Below are 19,816 nucleotides of genomic sequence, written 5' to 3'. Positions count from 1 at the left end.
TTACCACCAATACAATTCACATAAACCTGAGTTTGTCTAAATGTCAACCAGCTCTTCCAGGTATTAGCATATTTTATTTCTGAATCATTTTGTATATGCATCATTTCATCCATACACCCTAATTTTATCTATTTCCCTAAACCAGTCCTTTATCGTTGGGATATTTTTTTAATTCCAATATTTCAAAATGAATGCCTTTGCTGCATTAAGCAAGAATGGTAAAATTGTTCCTCTATATTTCTTCCTTGGTATCGCCATTACATGAAACAGGCACTGCCAAGGATCGAATTCAGTTTCAATCCCACTAATCTTCTTTATCCACTCTACTACTTCCCTCCAATATGGTTGAATTAGGGGACATTGCCACCATATATGTGCATGAATTCCCTCCCCCCCACAATCCCTCCAGCAGAGAGAAGATAGATCAGGATTAATTTTATGCAATTTTATTGGGACATAGTACCACATCATTAATCATTTATAATTAATTTCTTTCATCCTTGTGTCCATTGAAGACGAGTGAACATAATCATAGACTTTACTTCTCATTATTTCCGGCAGTGAATGACTTGGTTCTAATTACCAACTCTCAAAAATACACATGGAGTCCACGTCTGGGGGGGGGGGGTTCATCAGCATCCTATATATGCTGGAAACCCCTTGTCTATTGTTTCCTCCTTGGTCAACTAATCTTTCCTATGTATCCAACCACCTTACTGATCGAAGAGGCTTTTGGAGAGAACCTACAAAATGTTGAAGTTGTCTACATCTTCATACATCCCAAGGCGTTGCACCATATTTTTCTCATAGTTCCGATAATGAACAGAGGATATTTCCTTTCAGAACATCAGAAAAAAGAGAGAGGGGGTCACTAAAATAAAAGGAAAGGGGTGATGGGGCACACTACACTATAAAGTTTGGAAGGTTAATTTTTTTTTTTTTTCTCACGTATGTTTAAATGGAATAATTTTGAGAATACAACAGAATGAAACAGATGTAGGATTTTATTCATCGCACATGTGTATAGTAGTGGGGGTGTGTGAAAAAGTTTAATTTTTATTTATTTTTTCCTTTGGGAGAGGGGGTATATGGGGAATACCTGTAACATTCTTGGAGAGTAATACAAGATTGATCCATGTGCTATGTTGATTGTGGCTTTTACATGTGTTTCTTGAAATGTAATGATATAGAATGTTTTTTTATGTGAAAAATATCTTAATAAAAATAATTAAAAACAAAATAGCTGTATTCTGTGGGGGCGACACAGTGGTGTAGTGGTTAGCACTCTCACCTAGCAGTAAGAAGGGTTGCTGGTTCAAATCCCAACCAGGACACTACCTGCCTGGAGTTTGCATGTTCTCCCTGTGCCTGCGTGGGTTTCCTCCGGTTTCCTCCCACACTCCAAAGACATGCAGGTAGGTTAATTGGCTTCTGTCCAAAATTGGCCCTAGTATATGAATGGGGACCTTGGATTGTGGGCTCCTTGAGGGCAGGGACTGATGTGAGTGTGCAATATACAGGGATAGGGACAATTGTAGACACTCACTCAGGTTGGACTGGTGTCTTTATTCAACCTTACTAACTATGTAACTATGTAATCACATAATTTCAAGGTATATATTTATTGTACCTGCTGTAATGATTTCTGCAATACTTTCAACTAAATCAGGGGTCTCCAAACTTTCTAAACAAAGGGCCAGTATGTCCTGGTGTCAGTGGGAGTAAACAATGCCCCCATTATTGGTGTCATTGGGAAGAATTGTGCTCCCTCGATGGTGTTATTGAGGGGGAATTTTGCCCCATTGTTGGTGTCAATATGTGGAATTGTGCCTCTTCATTGTTGTCAGTGGGAAGAATAGTACCCCATTATTGGGGTCAGTGGAAAGAATTGTGCCCCATTGTTGGTGTCATTGGGAGGAATTGTGCCCCATTGTTGACGAAATTTGAAGGAATAGTGGCCCCTTCATTGTTGTCAGTGGGAGGAATTGTACCCCATCATTGGTGTCAGTGGGAAGAATTGTGCCCCATTGTTGCTGTCATTGGGGGGGAATTGTGCCCCATTGTTGGCACCATTAGGAGGACTTGTGCCCCTTCATTGGTGTCAGTGGGTGGAATAGTACCCCATCGTTGGTATCAGTGGGAAGAATTATGCCCTATTGTTGGTGTCATTGGGAGAAATTGTGCCCCACTGTTGATGAAATTTGAAGGAATAGTGGCCCTTTCACTGGTGTCAGTGGAAGAAATAGTACCCCATCTTTGGTGTCAGTGGGAAGAATTGAGCCCCATTGTTGCTGTCATTGGGGGGGGATTGTGCCCCACTGTTGATGTCATTAGGAAGAATTGTGCCCTTTCATTCATGTCAGAGGGTGGAATAGTACTCCATCGTTGGTGTCAGTGGGAAGAATTGAGCCCCATTGTTGCTGTCATGGGGGGGGAATTGTGCCCCACCGTTGATGTCATTAGGAAGAATTGAAGAATTGTGCCCCTTCATTCATGTCAGTGGGTGGAATATTACCCCATCGTTGGTGTCAGTGGGAAGAATTGTGCCCCATTGTTCGTGTCATTGGGAGGAATTGTGCCCCATTGCTGATATCATTTGAAGGAACAGTGGTCTCTTCATTGGTGTCAGTGGGAGAACATATGCCCAATTGTTGGTATAAATGGGAGGACACATGCCCAGTTGTTGGTGTCAGTGGATAATAATGCCCCAAGTGCCAGATATAAGCAAGCAAAAGGCCACATCCAGCCCCCAACCAGCAGTTTGGAGACCAATGATCTAAGCCATTTTGAACGCAATACATGATTTTAATTATGTATGACAGCTGTCCCAGTAGTAATAGAAGACATTGAAACCTGCAGCTGTCCGCTTACCCAAAATATGTTCCATCCCTATCAATGAAGTATCGTCCCTCAGAATCTGTCGGAATGTGATGTCTTCCACTGAACATGGCTGCCAGCATGGTATCCTCATATCTGTTAAGCGTTGACAGTCTGGTGGTGAAACACATGCCTCCTACGTTAAGCGGAATCACTTCAGGAAGCTGCGGAAGCATAAACAATAACGTACGTCTTCCACCATCAATTGGAACTGAACTGAAAAGCATAATAAAGCATGTCCATGAAGATGCACTGTCTAGTCAATAACTTACTATAGTATTAATGAATAGTATCCACGACATAGTGTATATATTACCAAAACATGTTAAAAAAAAAGCTTAACTTTGAAGTAACTAAAAACCATCAGGATTTGTGTAGATGAGCGAATGCAGCATGCTTGCTATCATAAGCGATGGCTGAGTTCTTTGTAGGCTGCTTCGGAGTCTTCTGGCTGCTTCCAGATACTTTTGCATTTCCACTGAACTGAGAAAAGTGGTTCTTCACAAAACAATGCCAATGTACATAAGCACTTACATATAGAGCTGCAAAGTGAAACATAATAGCATTTTTTTAATGGAAAACTGATGCAGACCCCCTCCAGATTGGGCCAGGTGTTCCTGAAAACATGGGACCCATGGCTTAATTATGCCTTACCCCCTTTGGATCCACTCCTTTAGCCATTTAGCATTCTGAACCCAAGCTCATGGGAGTTTTGTTTTCCCCCCACTCATTGCCCCTGTTTTCCCTGGCCCAATACTTTTAATATTATACCCCCTCACCCCCTGAGGTACGATGCTCGCTAATTACTGACAGTAATTACTCATTTTCAGTACTTGCTACCTTTCGTTGGTACACTTATGTCTACACATTTTGTTCGTTTGCTGCTTCAGATTTCGACTTTTTGTTTTCTGAAGTATAAGCCCCTGCATGGGTGTTACAGCTGTTATGATTTCCTTTCTTCTTAAAATTCAATAAAATCTTTAAACGAGAGAAGGGGTGCAGGCTCGTATTCCTCCCAATAGGTAAGGAAGAATGCTCTTAAAATAATTATGACCTGTGGCATACATAGACAAACAGCACTGGCAAAGAGAAATAGAGGTTGGCACTAAAATTCTAAAGTAGAAAATGTGGACCTATGAACAATGGAAAAAGTAGCACGGCCTGTTGAGTCACAATTTAACTCCATGCCTACTGCAAAGTGGAATTATGTTGGGAAGATGTACTGGAATTTTTCTTTAGGCTCTAACAAGAGAAACCGTTTTGCAACGACTGATTATTGCAAGTCTGACATGAATGTAATAAAAACAGAGGGATTTTCAGCAACATGCTGAGTGTAGGAATTCAAGCACAAAGGAAGTATTCAGTCTCTAAAACACAATAAACACAATACAATGCATTGTATAAAACACTACCATGGAAGAAAATGATTTAACAAAATAATAATATACTGAGAAAATATTGTTTGTTGTTTCATAACAATGCTGTCTTAAAGTGGTTATAAAGGCTAAAGTTATTTTTACCTTAATGTACTCTATGCATTAAGGTTAAAAACCTTCCAGGATTAGCTAGACGTCAAAAACCTACCTGCCTCCTCTTTCAATCCAGTGATATGCTCGAGAGCAGCATTGCTGCAGTCTCTCTCTCTCTCTCTCTCTCTCTCTCTCTCTCTCTCCTCATAGGCACAAAGTAATTGGTTCCTGCTGCTGTCAATCAAATGCTGTGAGGAAAAAGAAGGCAATAGATGCGCGCAGCCCGTCTCGGGATTGAGACTGCGCGTCTGCCCCCATATAGAGTGCTTGTTATGGGCAGGGCTATCTTTATTGATTGGACTCTTGGCAAACATTTTCTTGCCCCCCCCCCCCTGCAATTTTACTCTCCACCTGCTCTGAGTCTACAATAAATAGTAGCTAGACTCAAAATCAGATCAGGCAGAGATCGCGATTGGTTGCCATAGGTTACAGTGTATAATTACCACTCACTCACTGGCTGCTAGAGGTTACAGTACACATTATAGCTCACTTATTATTTGCTAGAGGTTAAAGCACATGACTTTTGCTTGTTGAATGGTTGCTAGAGATTACTGTACATCAATACTACTCACTGATTGGTTGCTAGAGGTTACTAGACATCCTTACCACTCACCAGTTGGTTGCTAGAGATTACTGCACATTATTACTGTTTACTAATTGGTTGAGAGGCGTTACTGCATATCTTTACTGTTCAATGATTGGTTGCAAGAGGTTAGTCCACGGCATTACTGCTCACTGATTGGTTGCTAAAGGTTACAGTAAATTATCTCCTCACTGCCTGCACACCATGGACTGCGGTGTGAGAGGACTCATCAATAGAAAGAAAACTACAATGTACTGGGGATTCACATTGGCCACTAATGTAATGGGGATTTACACTGACTACTAATGTAATGAGAGCATTCACAGGAACCACTAATGTAAGGAGGGATTTAAACTGACCACCAATGTAAGGGGACCTTCACATTGGCCCCACGTGTGTTTGAAAGGATTGTAGCCCCGGTGTAGATGAGTAGATTTATACTGACCACCAATGTAACTGAAACATTTAGACTGTGTGTGTGGATAACAAATGCAAAAACACTTTACCACAGAAACATGCTGCCCTTTAGCAGATACACAGCAGTGCCATTAATTGTTAATGACACCCTCACGCATCTGCTGAGATGTGTGTATTCACATGCACCACGATTCAGAACAGGCTGATGTTAGACTTAATGACCACGGTTGTAGGCAGGACTTTCAAGCATGCCCCTGTACCTCCCGGTGGGCAGCATTCAGCAGAAGTGATGGTGGATATGACCTCGGGGGGGGGGGGGGGGGGGGGCATGACATACATATGAATGCTGCCTCTATTTACATATCAAAGCAGTCATTCCGCAGCTATTTACATATTAATGTCCTTGCTATTTACACATCAATGCAGGTTATTTTCATGTACACACAGGGTGTGCAGGTGAGTCATCTATACATAGCAATAGGGCAGAGCTGAGCAGCATTAGTAACAGAACTTCGCACTGAGATATCGGGATACAGCACAGGACTAAAACTTCAAGGGACAAGGGAATTTGTACTAGGATAGTTGGCAAGTATGAGACAGCTGCTTTGGGCCCCACAACAATGATGGGGCCCAGGGCAGATGCCCCCTTTACCCTGCCTTAAAGACAGCCCTGGCTATGGGAGTACTCGAAGAGGACGAATCAAGAGCACTGGTGGGGTCCCCAGAGGAGGAGGTCAGCATACCATGCTTATTAGTTTAATTTAAAAAAAGCACAGCCTTTAGAACCACATTAAATCCAAAAACAAAATGTATTATATTGCCGTTTATCAATTGGTAAATTTGGTGGCTGCATTCGTTTCTTCTTTGTCTTTTTTTTTTCACCGGGTGATTCGTACAGTAACACACCTGTCTTAGGATGTCTCCATTCCAGATGGAGAAGCAGCAAAGACACCTTTGGAAGCAGTATTGTGAATCTGAATAGAAGGTAGTGTTAGGTGCACTAGCAGATTTAAATGGACTTGACTAAGGCCGGCCATGCACGAAGCAAATTTCTTTTCTGCCACCACTGACAGTGTTAACGTGGGAATCCCTCCTGAAGGGCCATTGTCTTCTCCCATTGTGGAAGGGCAAGGGAAGTCATCCCTGCCAGGAGAAGACAGTGATTATTGGTAGCGGTTATAGCAGCCGCTAGCGATAATCGCAAGAGAATCTAGCAGGCTGATTGTACCCAAGTGAACGATCGATCAACTTAGTACATTCAGCCTACACATTAATGGTTCGAATCTCAGCAGGTTCCTGCTGAACCAGCCAAGATTCAAACCGTTTATGGCTAGCCTAACAAAACTGAACTCCAGCAAACACATTTTAAGCAGTAACAGCAACAGTTTTTTTCCTTAAAAGAAAAGTACAGCCAAAGCTTGTATGGCTGTACTTCTCTGGTGGATCAGAGGAGTACAGTTGGTTCTGTCCTCCTGTGACCCGTTTTCAGCAGACAGCAGGCTGAAGCCCACTGTCGTCTGATGTCACAGAGCCGGTCCTCCCTGGGGAAAGATTGCGACAACTGAGAGCCTGAGCCAGCTGCTCTTGCCCCCTTCATAGCTCAGCGCTCTATTGAGCGTGGAGGTGGGAGTGGCAGCATAGAGAGCTCTGAGAATCAAACGATCAGCAGTGTTTGATCGCTGTGTTCTCAGTCTTAGAGCCGGCAGGGGACAGAAGGGAGTAAGTATGATTCTTGTATGCAAGTATGATTCTTGAAAAAACAAACAAAACGTATTTTTCAATAAAAGACTTACTGGCCAGATCAAAAGGTGAAAATAAAGGGAGGAAAAAAACTTAAAGAAAACAAATTAAGCCACCACAGCTAAGAATTTATAAGTTGTAATATAATAAATGTTTGTTTTTGGGTTTAATAAAGCATTGAAACTCCAATTAATACCCCATTCACACCATGACCTTTTGGGAACATGTGAAAAACAGGACAAAACCCACATTGCACTTGTGGTGCCATTAACGTGAAAGGCACATTGGCTGCAAGCGCTGATTGAAGGTTGGTTTTTCAGCATGCCCATTCAATAAAAGCTGGTGATCATACTGGCTTCTTCAGAGCAGATAGCTATATACAGTACACGGACAGCTGTACACACGGACGGAAAGTCAGCTGGTTCCTGCTGAACCAACTAATTTCCCGTACCAGGCTTTAGTCATTCCCCAACTTTTCTTTTTTTTTCTGTTCCCCTAGTGCAAGGGTAGGGAACCTTTTTGGCTGAGAGAGCCATGAACACCATATATTTTAAAATGTAATTCTGCGAGAGCCATGCAATATGTTAAAAACAATTTTTTTTTAATCGACTAATTTCAATTATAACTGTAATATCCACGTCATCTCCCCCACTGTAATATGCACATCTTCCCTACGATTATCTGCTTGCTTACAACTACACAGGCAGATCCACGAGCAGTTGAGGCGGGTGATGATGACGTCAGCTAGGCCGCCGCCGGGTGTATGAAGATGGCCGCAGCTCCGGAGATATGCCGAAGCTGCGGCCATTCCTATGGGCTCAATCTACGGATTGGCACACCACGCAATCCGCGGATTGAGAGGTGAGAGCCAGATGCAGCCATCAAAAGAGCCACATCTAGCTCGAGAGCCATAGGTTCCCTATCCCTGCCCTAGTGCATCCAGAAAATGTCTGTTGCAGCTCACAAAGCACTAAGGGCCATTCACGTGACCCTACATGATAATACTTGGGCATGAAGAGTGGACACTCGGCACACAGCACCAGCGATTTGGGAGGCAGTGGGAAAAGTTGTTTTATCCCTCCCGGGATCTCAGTTATGATATCAGGACATTACTAAATGGGACCTTGGCCAGTTGTAACTCCCATAGAAAGAGCAGGTATTGCTTTTCGGAACCTTTTTTTTTGTTCACATTAAAAATGTTATTTAACACATTTTTATATTATTATATTATGCTAGAACAGCAGGAATAGCACCAGAAGAGTGGTGACAATTCAATGACAAAAAAGAAAAAGAAGAATAACATAAGGTTAGCCTTTCCCCATATTCATGGAGTTCAGCTGTAGTGCAAGCTAAAAAATAGAATAAAGTTACTTTAAAGTTACTTTCATGTTTATTGAATTGGAACAGTGTCACTCTTTGACATAAAAAACTGAGAAATGACAATTGAGAAATATCGATGTGTAGAAAGGCTTCTAAAAACCTGGATCATACAGCATTGCTAATGTACGTATATAGCTTCATTCATTACAGGCAAGTCAAACCTTCAACTTTTTTTATTCATATTAGATAAAGATACAGATCAAGAACAAAGAAAATTCCTAGCAAAGCTCTATCTCATCCACACTAGAAGCCCTCTAACCATTGCCCCTGTGAGGTCAGAAATATTATTTTTTTAATGTTTTCACTGGAGTGAATTCTGCAGGCAGAGCTTCCAGGACATCCTGACCATATGCATCTGGTAGCATTGGCGGGAAACTGGTGACCGCTGAGTGACCACAGTCACAGAAGCAAGTCAAGCATAATAACCTTCATATAGAACAAAGGGCCACAACAGTAATATGCTATGGGCTGCATTGGAGGAAATATATAGAAATATGGGGTTAACATGCTATGTCCTGTGTTGGGGGAAATCTATGGAAATATTTGTATGTGGATCTAAAATAGTCGCCAAAGTAGATAGTGGTAAGTATATCAAATTGTATAAATGAATTGTATACCAGAAAATGTAGAAACTGCTAAAGGGCCAGAGATACCAGAATGTCCCAAGGATACTTATCCCTCTCCCCTACATTGTACAAACAGAAGCATTATCGTGATGTTTATGAGCTTGAAGAGTGTTCCATATTTACACTTTGCTCTACAGAAGTGGTCATCAACCCTGTCCTCAGGGCTCACTAACAGGCCAGGTTTACAAGATAAGTGAAATACATCACAGGTGATATAATTTGCTGCTCAGTGATTGCAGTATTCTAGTCTGCATCTCCCCAAGGTAATACATAAATCCTGGCCTGTTAATGGGCCCTGAGGATAGGGTTGATGACCACTGATCTACAACATGAAGCATTTTTTGTCTAGTGGTCTTGGGACTCTACCTTCTTCTTAAAGCCCAATTCTGGGAAAATGATGGACGCCCCTCCAAACCCTGTCTGCCGCCCCCCTTTAAATACATCATGCAGGTTTTTTACTGGGGTGACTGCTAATCCAACCATGCAGATGGTTCCTTGCCAGCCAACCCCTTACAATCCCCTTGAGATTACATCACTCTTCTGGATCCTGAGAAGACCTTGTTTCTGGACAGCCAAAAGGAAATATCCACGTCACACAGGCAGTGATGTGGACACCCAAAGAAGCACCCTGAAGGAAGAAGATAAATGAAGGAGAGAAAGCCAAGGTCTGGGCTAACTTTACTGTTTTGTTATTTTTTAAATGATGAAACCGTTTTGTTTTTTTCCCCAAAAAATAATGTTTGAAAAATTGGTGCGAGATAAAAAGTTGCAATGACCGCCATTTTATTCCCTAGGGTGTCTGCTAAAAAATATATACATATATATAATGTTTGGGAGTTCTTACATGCTCCTCTCCTACATCCAAAATTAGGATTTTTACATGTAGGAGAGGAGTGCAAGAATAGGCCCGGTATGGAAGTGGTTAAAGGGTCACTAAAGGAATTTTTTTTTTTTTTTTTAAATTACAAACATGTTATACTTATCTCCACTGTGCAGCTTGTTTTGCACAGAGTGGCCCCGAACCTGCTCTTCTGGGGTCCCTCGGCGGCTGCCTCGGCTCCCTCCCGCAAGGACTCCACAACTTCATGCAATCTCTCTCGCATGATGTGGAATGTTTGCGGGCGCGCTCCTGTGATACAGCTGGCGGCCGTAGCCGCTCACTGTATCACTCGGCCCCACCCTCCACCGTGCCGCTTCATTGGATGTGATTGACAACATTGCGAGCCAATGGCTGCGCTGCTTTCAATCCATTCACTCTAGCCAATCAATGGCCAGGGTGAGCAGCAGAGAGGACGTCTGGGGCGAGCACGGGACTTTCGAGGGGTCGGGTAAGTAAAACGAGGGGGGGCCGGCATTGTCGGATGTTTTTTCACCTTAATGCATAGAATGCATTAAGGTGAAAAAACTTTTACCTTTACAACCCCTTTAAGCTGTAAGTGGCCCAGACAGACACAGCTCTGATCAGAGCATCAGAACCGCACAGATGTACAGTCAGGGATGCTCTTTGAGATCCACCCATTTGTCACTGATTGAAACTGTATGCAGCTGCACTGAACATCTGTGCATTCTATTAGGATGAGACAGCCCTTTGCATGGGTGTATGGATTGGCACGCCCATGTGAGTCAAGCTTTTAGGTATTCAGACATCCGTGAGCACTGTGGCTGTATGAATACAATAGCCAGCAATGCTGATTCCTCCATTCACACTGTTCAGAGTGGACAGAGAAGTCGACTGATTTCTGTCATTCAACCAATAAGGTTGAATGGGAGAACTCCACAAGTCTATGGGTAGCATAACTCATTTTGTGCTGTTTTTGCTATCTGTCCATTGATTTTGGCTATAACATGGCTACCAGGGCCGTCTTAATGAGAGAGCACACCTGGTCACTGCCCAGGGGCCCCGGCTGCATGGGGGGCCCCTTGCACTTTCCCCAAAGAAGCTGCTCCTTGAGCCCAAGCTGCCCATTGCTGATTCTCCCTTCACACTGTTCAGAGTGGACAAAGAAGTCGACTGATTTCTGTCATTCAGCCAATAAGGTTGAATGAAAGAAATCCGCAAAGTCTATAGCTAGCATAATTCATTTTGTGCTGTTTTTTCTATCTATCCATTGATTTTGGCTATAACATGGTGGCTACATGTCATGATCTTGAAAACTGCACTATAATGCCTTGAGCAAGAAAAAAAAATTGATTTGTAATTTAAAATTGCTGTATTTATAGGTTTGCTTTCAGGTCTCCAACAGCACTTCTATCGCCTTTTTTACCACATCCCTGCCTATATCAATATCAGCAATATTAGAGATTTCACCTTCAAGCCTCTGCTGTCTTACAAGGGCACCTCTATCACCTGATGCTGTATATAGACATTGTAAAATAAAAATAAAATAAAAAGGTCTTTGTAAAATACAAAAGGCAAAACTGCTGTCTTATTCTAATGATTTCCACAGAAAAAAAGTTCATGCATTATCATTATCTAAGAAAATAAAATAAAGAAGCTATTATCAAATCTATGATGTGGATAATTTTACAATGCACAAATCTTTTTCGGCTTACATTTCATCATTTGAAATATTTAATATGCCATATGCTTAAAATACGGTAAGATCATACTGCAAGAGTCATTAAAACTGCTTTCTGGGAGGGCACCTTGAACATACGTTTATTGCATCCTAAATCATGCAAGCACTTTTAAACAGTGTATTCTGAGCTTGTCATATTATTTATGTTTAACATTTAGATTCAAAGATGATACAATACACTAGCACACCTCCATGCTGATGTACAATAATGTAAAATAAATGCAATGTAAACGAATAGTGCCATTTATGATGTTAACCATTTATGTACCCTATAAGCTATGCTCAGAAGCAAAATGTTGGCCATGCATGACAATTTTAAGGCACTTTCTAACGCTTTCAATCATGGCAAACAACTGAACAGATCAAGACAACCTACCACCAGTATTTTCAAGAATTTGATAGAAACGGTAGGTGATAGGTTGCATTAGCATACAGTATGTTGGGCCCCTTCACATCACTGGGCAGCACAGCCCAACCCTTAGACAAAGCAATCCGCCTTCTGTCCTGTGCTCAGTTCACACCACTGCAATGAAAAAAGTATGGCGTACTGCATGCTTGTATTTTGGCATATGTTTTTTGTGACCAATAGTGGGTTTGGGTTACCTGAAAACAGCTATCAAATGTATGGCCAACATATAGGCTTGTTTACACCATGTCCGTTGAGCGGGCATTAATCTGCACTCGCTCAACACTGGATCAACACAAGGGCACATGTGCCCCGTTTACACTGCAATGCTGTGCTGAGGGTTGGGATGTGTTGAGTAAAATGCAGACATGCTGCACTTTTACACAACCCAGCACTCCTCAACAAGTCGCATTGCTTAAAGTGGAGTTTCACTCTAAAGTGGAACTTCTGCTCATTGGAAACCCTCCCCCCCTCCAGTGCCACAATTGGCACCTTTCAGGGGGAGGGAGGTGCAGCCACTTTCTGTCCCCCCCCCCCACTGTCTGCTGGGAAACACACAGATCCAAGAGACAGCAGGGACCGTCCTTATTGCGCAGCACCACTCGCGCATGTGCAGTAGGGAACCGGGAAGTGAAGCCGCAAGACTTCCCTTCCTGATTCCCATACCGAAGATGGGGGCGGCAGCACCCGAGATCCGAGCGGCAGATCGGCTTCGGGTGCCGACATCGCGGGCGCGTTGGACGGGTAAATGTCCATATTTTAAAAGTCAGCAGCTGCAGTATTTGTAGCTGCTGACTTTAAAAAAAAAAAGCCAGAACTCCCGGTTTAAAGTGTAAGTAAACCCCCCTATAGTTTTCAGCCAAGGAAGCTGCCTTCTTTGTCTCGGTTTATTCTACAACTGCTATGATGCTGCACATGTGATCAGTTACGACACCAGCCATTGGATGGGTTTGACAGTTTAGTTGAAAGCACAACCAATGGGAGTGTTACATTTCTGGCACGTGCTGGGAATGTAACTGTTTTATGGATGGGTTTACTTCCACTTCAAAGCAGATCTTCACTGCATCTGAGCACCACAAACCAAAAACATATTTAATTTCTTTTAGAGCTGCACAATTCTGGCCAAAATTAGAATCACAATTTTTTTTTTCTTAGAATAAAAAGATTGCGACTCTCTCACGGTTCTCGCGATGTAAAATCTTTCACATTATTCAAAAGAAATTGGCTCACTTTTACTGGTTAGTTTTTTACAAAAAATTGCATTTGAAAGACCATTGCGCAAATACAGTGTAACATAAAATATTGCAACAAGCACTTAAAAATATATGTTTGGGGGTTCTAAGTAATTTTCTAATTTTTAACTTGAAACCAACAAATGTCAGAAAAAGGTTTAGTGTTTAAGTGGTTAAACTTTTTTCACTTACACACAAAGTCTATTCAGTTGACAAATTGTTACAATGTTTACACTTAGGCCGCATACACACGGGCGGATTGTCTGCCCAACTAAGTTCGTCAGACAATCCGACAGACAGTCCGTCCAAACTTTTGAATGAACGGACTTGCCCACACACGGCACTTTTTGAGCGGACTAATACGGCGGACTAAGTCCGCCATACAATCCGCTCTACTTTTGAAATGAACGGACTCGCCCACATACGCGGAGGAAAGTCCGCTCATTTCGAGCGCGTCTCCAGGTAGGCGGGGAACCCCAACGCCGAAAAAAATCGGCGTGGGGGTGCCCCCCAAGTCCACAACAGACCCTTGTCCGAGCACGCTACCTGGCCGGCCAGGAAAGGGGGGCGAGCGAGCGCCCCCCCCTCCTGAGCCGTACCAGGCCGCGTGCCCTCAACATGGGGGGTGCGGCGGCTAAAGCACCTTGTCCCCATGTTGATGAGGACAAGGGCCTCTTCCCGACAACCCTGGCCGTTGGTTGTCGGGGTCTGCGGGCGGGGGGCTTATCGGAATCCGGGAGCCCCCTTTAATAAGGGGGCCCCGGATACCGGCCCCCCACCCTATGTGAATGAGTATGGGGTACAATGTACCCCTACCCATTCACCTGTGAAAAAAAGTACAAAAAAAAACACAACACACGAGATAAAATACTTTATTGCACAGCTCCGGGGGTCTTCCGTCTTCGGGGGTCTTCTCGCCGGACTCCTCCGCTATCTTCTTGTAGCTCTTTTGCTAGCGGAGGAGTCCGGCTTTCTTCCTCCCCGCCGCCGGCCTCTTCTCCCGACTTCGGGGGTCTTGTCCCCCTCTTCGGTTCTTCTGCCGGGCCACCGCGCCTTCTTATAGCTCTTTTACAGGCGGTGGCCCGGTCTTCTGTCGCCGCTGTCGCCGCCGCCTTCCGTTCTTCTTCTTCTTCTTCTCCAGGAGATGTTGCCTCGACGATCAACCCATGTGACATATACCATGTGAAATCGCCCCATTGTCACTATATAAGTGGCCGCGCAGCGCGGCTCTGGCATTCCGGCCGGAGAGATCGTCGAGGCAACATCTCCTGGAGAAGAAGAAGAAGAAGAAGAACGGAAGGCGGCGGCGACAGCGACATCGGCGACAGAAGACCGGGCCACCGCCTGTAAAAGAGCTATAAGAAGGCGCGGTGGCCCGGCAGAAGAACCGAAGAGGGGGACAAGACCCCCGAAGTCGGGAGAAGAGGCCGGCGGCGGGGAGAAAGAAAGCCGGACTCCTCCGCTAGCAAAAGAGCTACAAGAAGATAGCGGAGGAGTCCGGCGAGAAGACCCCCGAAGAAGACCCCCGAAGCTGTGCAATAAAATATTTTAACCCTGTGTTGTGTTTTTTTTTGTACTTTTTTTCACAGGTGAATGGGTAGGGGTACATTGTACCCCATACTCATTCACATAGGGTGGGGGGCCGGTATCCGGGGCCCCCTTATTAAAGGGGGCTCCCGGATTCCGATAAGCCCCCCGCCCGCAGACCCCGACAACCAACGGTCAGGGTTGTCGGGAAGAGGCCCTTGTCCTCATCAACATGGGGACAAGGTGCTTTAGGGTGGGGGGGCCGCGCGGCCCCCCCTTCCCCAAGGCACCCCCCATGTTGAGGGCACGCGGCCTGGTACGGCTCAGGAGGGGGGGGGGGCGCTCGCTCGCCCCCCTTTCCTGGCCGGCCGGGTAGCGTGCTCGGACAAGGGTCTGTTGTGGACTTGGGGGGCACCCCCACGCCGATTTTTTTCGCCGTTGGGGTTCCCCTTTAAGTCCATACCAGGCGGCGGGGCCCGCGACGTCTCCGTCGCGGGCCCCGCCTACCTGGATACCCGCTCGAAATGAGCAGACTTTTCTCCGGGCGGGAAAAGTCCGCTCATTTCGAAAGTACAGCGGACTGGCACACACACGGGCGGACTGTCCGCTTAAACCAAGTTTGGACGGACAATCTTACGGAAATTCCGAAAGACTTAGTCCGCCAGACTGTCCGCTGAAAAAGTCCGCTGAAGCCCACACACGAGCGGACTGTCCGCTCAAATGTGTTTCGGCGGACTAAGTTGGGCAGACAGTCCGCCCGTGTGTACGCGGCCTTAAGTTCAATTGATAAAGAATGTTGTGATTCTTGGCAGATGGCCCAGTTTTTCTCTTCCTTTCTTTTGAAGGCTGTGGCTTCAGAAGAGCAGAGAGAATTTTTTACATAGAAAGAATTGTGAAACATTTTAGTCAAGATTGCAATAACGATTCTTGACGATTAATTGTGCAGCTCTAATTTCTTTTTTAATATTCAAAGCAAACTCCCCCATCCCTCCATGTCTCCTTGCTTAATTTTGTTGAGAAATCACTTTGGAAAACAACCCCTTAGCATTTCTGGCTGTGGCCATCTTGAGTAAGGGCAGATCATTCTTGTAGCATTTACTTCCTGAAATCCATCCACCCTTGGCTCATGTATGCAAAGAGGGCGTGCTTAGCTGAGAAAACTCCTCCCCTAAAGACTCCTGGGATGTATGACATGATTTGCCTAGGCAAGAAACCAGGAAGTAAATAAAGAAATGTGAGATAAAAAAGTTTAAGACAAGTAAATATGATTTACTTTGCTATCTATTTACTAATGCTAGCGGCATAAGGATTAAAAATAATCAATGTGATTATTGTGTTAAAGCTTTCACTCATGGTCAAAGAACTCTCATTTAACGCAAATCATATCTAAGAGATATTAAATCTCCAATATAATACATGGGTAACAATTGGGAGAGGGAAGTTCCACTTTAACCTTTTGGCGCTGAGCACACGCAAATATGCAGGCTCTCGGCAGGTGGGCCTTGGTGCTGAGCGGCCACATAGTTGCGTGCATTAGTACAAATAGAGCTGTGCCAAGAGCGCACGCCCGGCACAGTAACCAGTGGCTAACGCAAAGCACCAAATTTCCGTTTGCAGGAGCTTTCTAGTGTGATTGCCATGATAGCCAATCACGGTGGTCACATGACCATAAGCCTGGCCCCGCCTCCTGGCATTCTAAAACCTTTAAAGGGCCGGCAGGCACCAGCTCCAAGGGGTTAAAGTTGAATAAAGCAATGTTTTGTGACACTTCACTAAGGTTAAAAAAGAGAAAACAGCGAACGGTGTGATGTATTATAACACATATATACACACACCACCCCCATCACCCCGATATAATGCACACATTGTAGCATGCAGACTGGTGTTTGTGAGCCCTAAAGTATATGTTGCACATATTAATCTTTCAAGTCCACTGCCCTGCTGCATCCTATGCATTAAGGTGAAAAAACAACTGGCAGTCACTGGCCCCCCGTTTTATTTACCTGAGCCACTTAATCTCCTTTAGCGGGGATGCGCCGTCCTCTCCATGAAGTCGATTGGATAGATTGTTAGCAGCGCAACCATTGGCTCCCGCTGCTGTCAATCAAATCCAATGATGGGGGCGGAGCCGATTCATACATTCAGCTTCTATGGATGGGGCATGAATGACTAGGAAGCACGCCTGTAAGGTAGCCCCCTCGGGAGAGAGCTTCTCCGAGGGGGTTATCTAATGCAGGGAGGAGCCACCAGAGCCGTCGAGGGACCTGAGAAGATGAGGTTTGGCGCCACTCTTGCCACTCTTTGTAAAATGAGCTTTACAGTGGAGGTAAGTATGATATGTTTGTTATTTAAAAAAACAAAAACAAAGCTTTAGTATCACTTTAAGAGTTACAATTTATATTACAGACCAGATCAATGCTATATTTTGATTGCAAAAAAAAAATATATATATATATATATATATATATATATATTTATATTAATTTAATAGAGGATCTATGCAGGGCCTAAATTGTAGATCATATCACTACTATATTTTGTTTTTGTATGAAAAAAATAAATACATATATATATATATATATATATATATATATATATATATATATATATATATACACACACAATATTATTATGTAAACATTATTATTGTTATGCAGGATTGAGTGCCTATATTGTAGATCAGATCACTACTATATTTTATGTTTGGATGCAAAAATAAATAAATATATATATATATATATATATATATATATATATATATATATATATTGTGATTTATGCCTACAGTCTGTGCATGTATATATATATATATATATATATATATATATACACATATATATATACAATATTATTATGTAAACATAATTATTGTTTTACAGGATTGGGTGGCTATATTATAAATCAGATCACTACTATATTTTGTTTTTGTATGAAAAATATAAATAAAATTATATATAAATAAATATATATATATATATATATATATATATACAATGTTATCAGCAGGGCAGGACTTACCATTGGGCTTGACTGGGCTCAAGCCCATGGGCCCAGCCCAATAGGGGGCCCCGCCGAGATACTTAGCCAAGTGTACTCGGCTCCGCTCACAGTCATGCCCAGTCCCGCCGTATGATGGACATAACACAGGGACTGGGCGTGACTGTGAGCCGAGCCGAGTACACTCGGCTACTCTCGGCTCCGCTTGGGACTGCAAAAGGACCCAAGAACCGCAGAGAGGACCCGAGAACCACCGAGATACAGAGGACTCTCGTCGGCGCCATTTTTAAACTTCAAGACTGCAATGACAAGGCTACACTGACAAGGCTGCAAATGACACTGGACAAGGCTGCAGATGGATGGGCAAGGCTGCAGATGGACACTAATAAGGCTGCATTGATGGGCCTCCTAAAAGTTTTTTTCCTTAAAATTCCCTCCTAAACTTGGGGTGCATGTTATACGCTGATAAATAAGGTAATATATAGAAGGTAGGGCCTGAAAGTTACTCAAGCCCAGGGGCCCCCACCACCCTAAGTCCTGCCCTGGTTATCAGGTAAACATTATTATTGTTATATAGGATTGAGTGCCTATATTGTAGATCAGATCACTACTACATTTTGTTTTGGGATGCAAAAATAAATATAAATATATATATATACATTATTATTGTGATTTATGCCTACTGTTTGTATATATATATATATATATATATATATATATATATATATATATATATATATATATATATATATATATATATATCACCTGCAATGTGTTAATAAAACAATAATATAATAAACAATGATAACAACAAATAAAGTAAATAATAATAACAAATTATGATGATCTACCCTCGTAGTAAAAGCAATGAAGTCCTGAGGTATAGTAGTCATCTATCTCCTCCGATGTTAATGGCTGACAAGTGACTTTTGCCTCCCGTTACATTGTACAGCTACAGGTTCTCCATGCTGTGTACACATCGCCCTCCAGCACTCAGTGCTACCAGCCGCCTTGAAGGACAGCCAGCCCCACCAATCCCCGCAACGCATAACTCTAGCCCAGCCAATGGCTCCTTGTGCGGGGCGTGGTTTGGTAGTCAGCTAATGGAGAATAGCGCTGTCCCCTCGCCCTGCTGATGTAGTGCGGGGCCAGGTTGGTGCTGTCAGCCTTCTCAGTGCGGGCAGTGTACCTACCTGCAGCGGGTGCACCTTGCCGTGCAGGGTGAAGGTGGCGTTGCTCGGGGTGGGCGTAGACGGCTCGATCAGCTCATCGTCAGCATCAGAGCTCGACATGGCATCCTCCGGGGTCCCTGTGTCTTCTAACTGTCCCGAGACTACCACCATCCCTGTGAGAGTGCCCTCTCTTATGAGAGCTGGGGGTGGGGAGAGCGGTGATCCGGGCAGTGGTAGGTCACAGGCGGCTCATACTGGGCTCCAGGAAGAGGAGGGGGAGGGTTGGCCCATTGATGTGTGTGAGGGGAGAGCATCTGTCTGTATGAGTCCCATCACCCCAGAGGTGCTCCTCTCCTTCCCTCCACACTCTGTGACATCACAGGGAGGGAAGTGCTCTTCCCACGATCACGTGCACAGCTTTCTGCTCCTCTGTGTCATTGGAGGGGGGACTACTTATTACTGGGGTACAGCTCTGGCCTTCCTGGAAAGATTACAGCATGCACACAGCTTCATTGTGTATCTGAGAGCTGCACCACATACAACAGGGATGGCTAACGCTAGGGGGCTGCACTGTACAGCATTGCCCAAGGCATAAACAAGGGGCTTCACTGGATGTCCTATTACGCTGACAATGAGTGGGACGTCATACGTTATCACACATTACAGCATGTGGTGGTGAGCAACACCTAGACCTGACTATCCCCCTTTAGTCTACCACAGTGATTCTCAATCAGGGTTCTTCCGGAGGTTG

The 19,816-nt window shown here is 43.9% G+C and overlaps 1 protein-coding gene across 4 annotated transcripts in view; it reads right to left on the bottom strand.

Annotated features, from left to right (window-relative positions):
* The window catches only part of KCTD7 (potassium channel tetramerization domain containing 7), a 39,599-nt gene extending 20,157 nt beyond the window's left edge, over positions 1–19,442 (bottom strand). The window contains exons 1-2 of one of the 4 annotated variants that reach the window (XM_077482280.1): positions 19,087–19,442; positions 2,872–3,041 (exon numbers count right to left, since the gene is read on the bottom strand). In XM_077482280.1, the coding sequence (XP_077338406.1) occupies positions 2,872–3,041; positions 19,087–19,236 (320 nt within the window). In that variant the 5' untranslated portion in view covers positions 19,237–19,442. Of the gene's footprint in view, positions 1–2,871; positions 3,094–18,744; positions 19,025–19,086 lie in introns of those variants that run through there. The other 3 variants (XM_077482282.1, XM_077482281.1, XM_077482283.1) reach the window with 3 other exon arrangements.
* Between the last annotated feature and the right edge of the window lie 374 nt (positions 19,443–19,816).

The sequence above is a fragment of the Lithobates pipiens genome, unplaced genomic scaffold, assembly GCF_037356315.1.
Source record: "Lithobates pipiens isolate NorthernLeopardFrog02 unplaced genomic scaffold, aLitPip1_a1.2 Scaffold_16, whole genome shotgun sequence".
NCBI classification, from domain to species: Eukaryota; Metazoa; Chordata; class Amphibia; order Anura; family Ranidae; genus Lithobates; species Lithobates pipiens.
The sequence above is the reverse complement of the archived record's forward strand: the minus strand, read 5'-3'. Positions and strand labels throughout refer to the sequence as shown.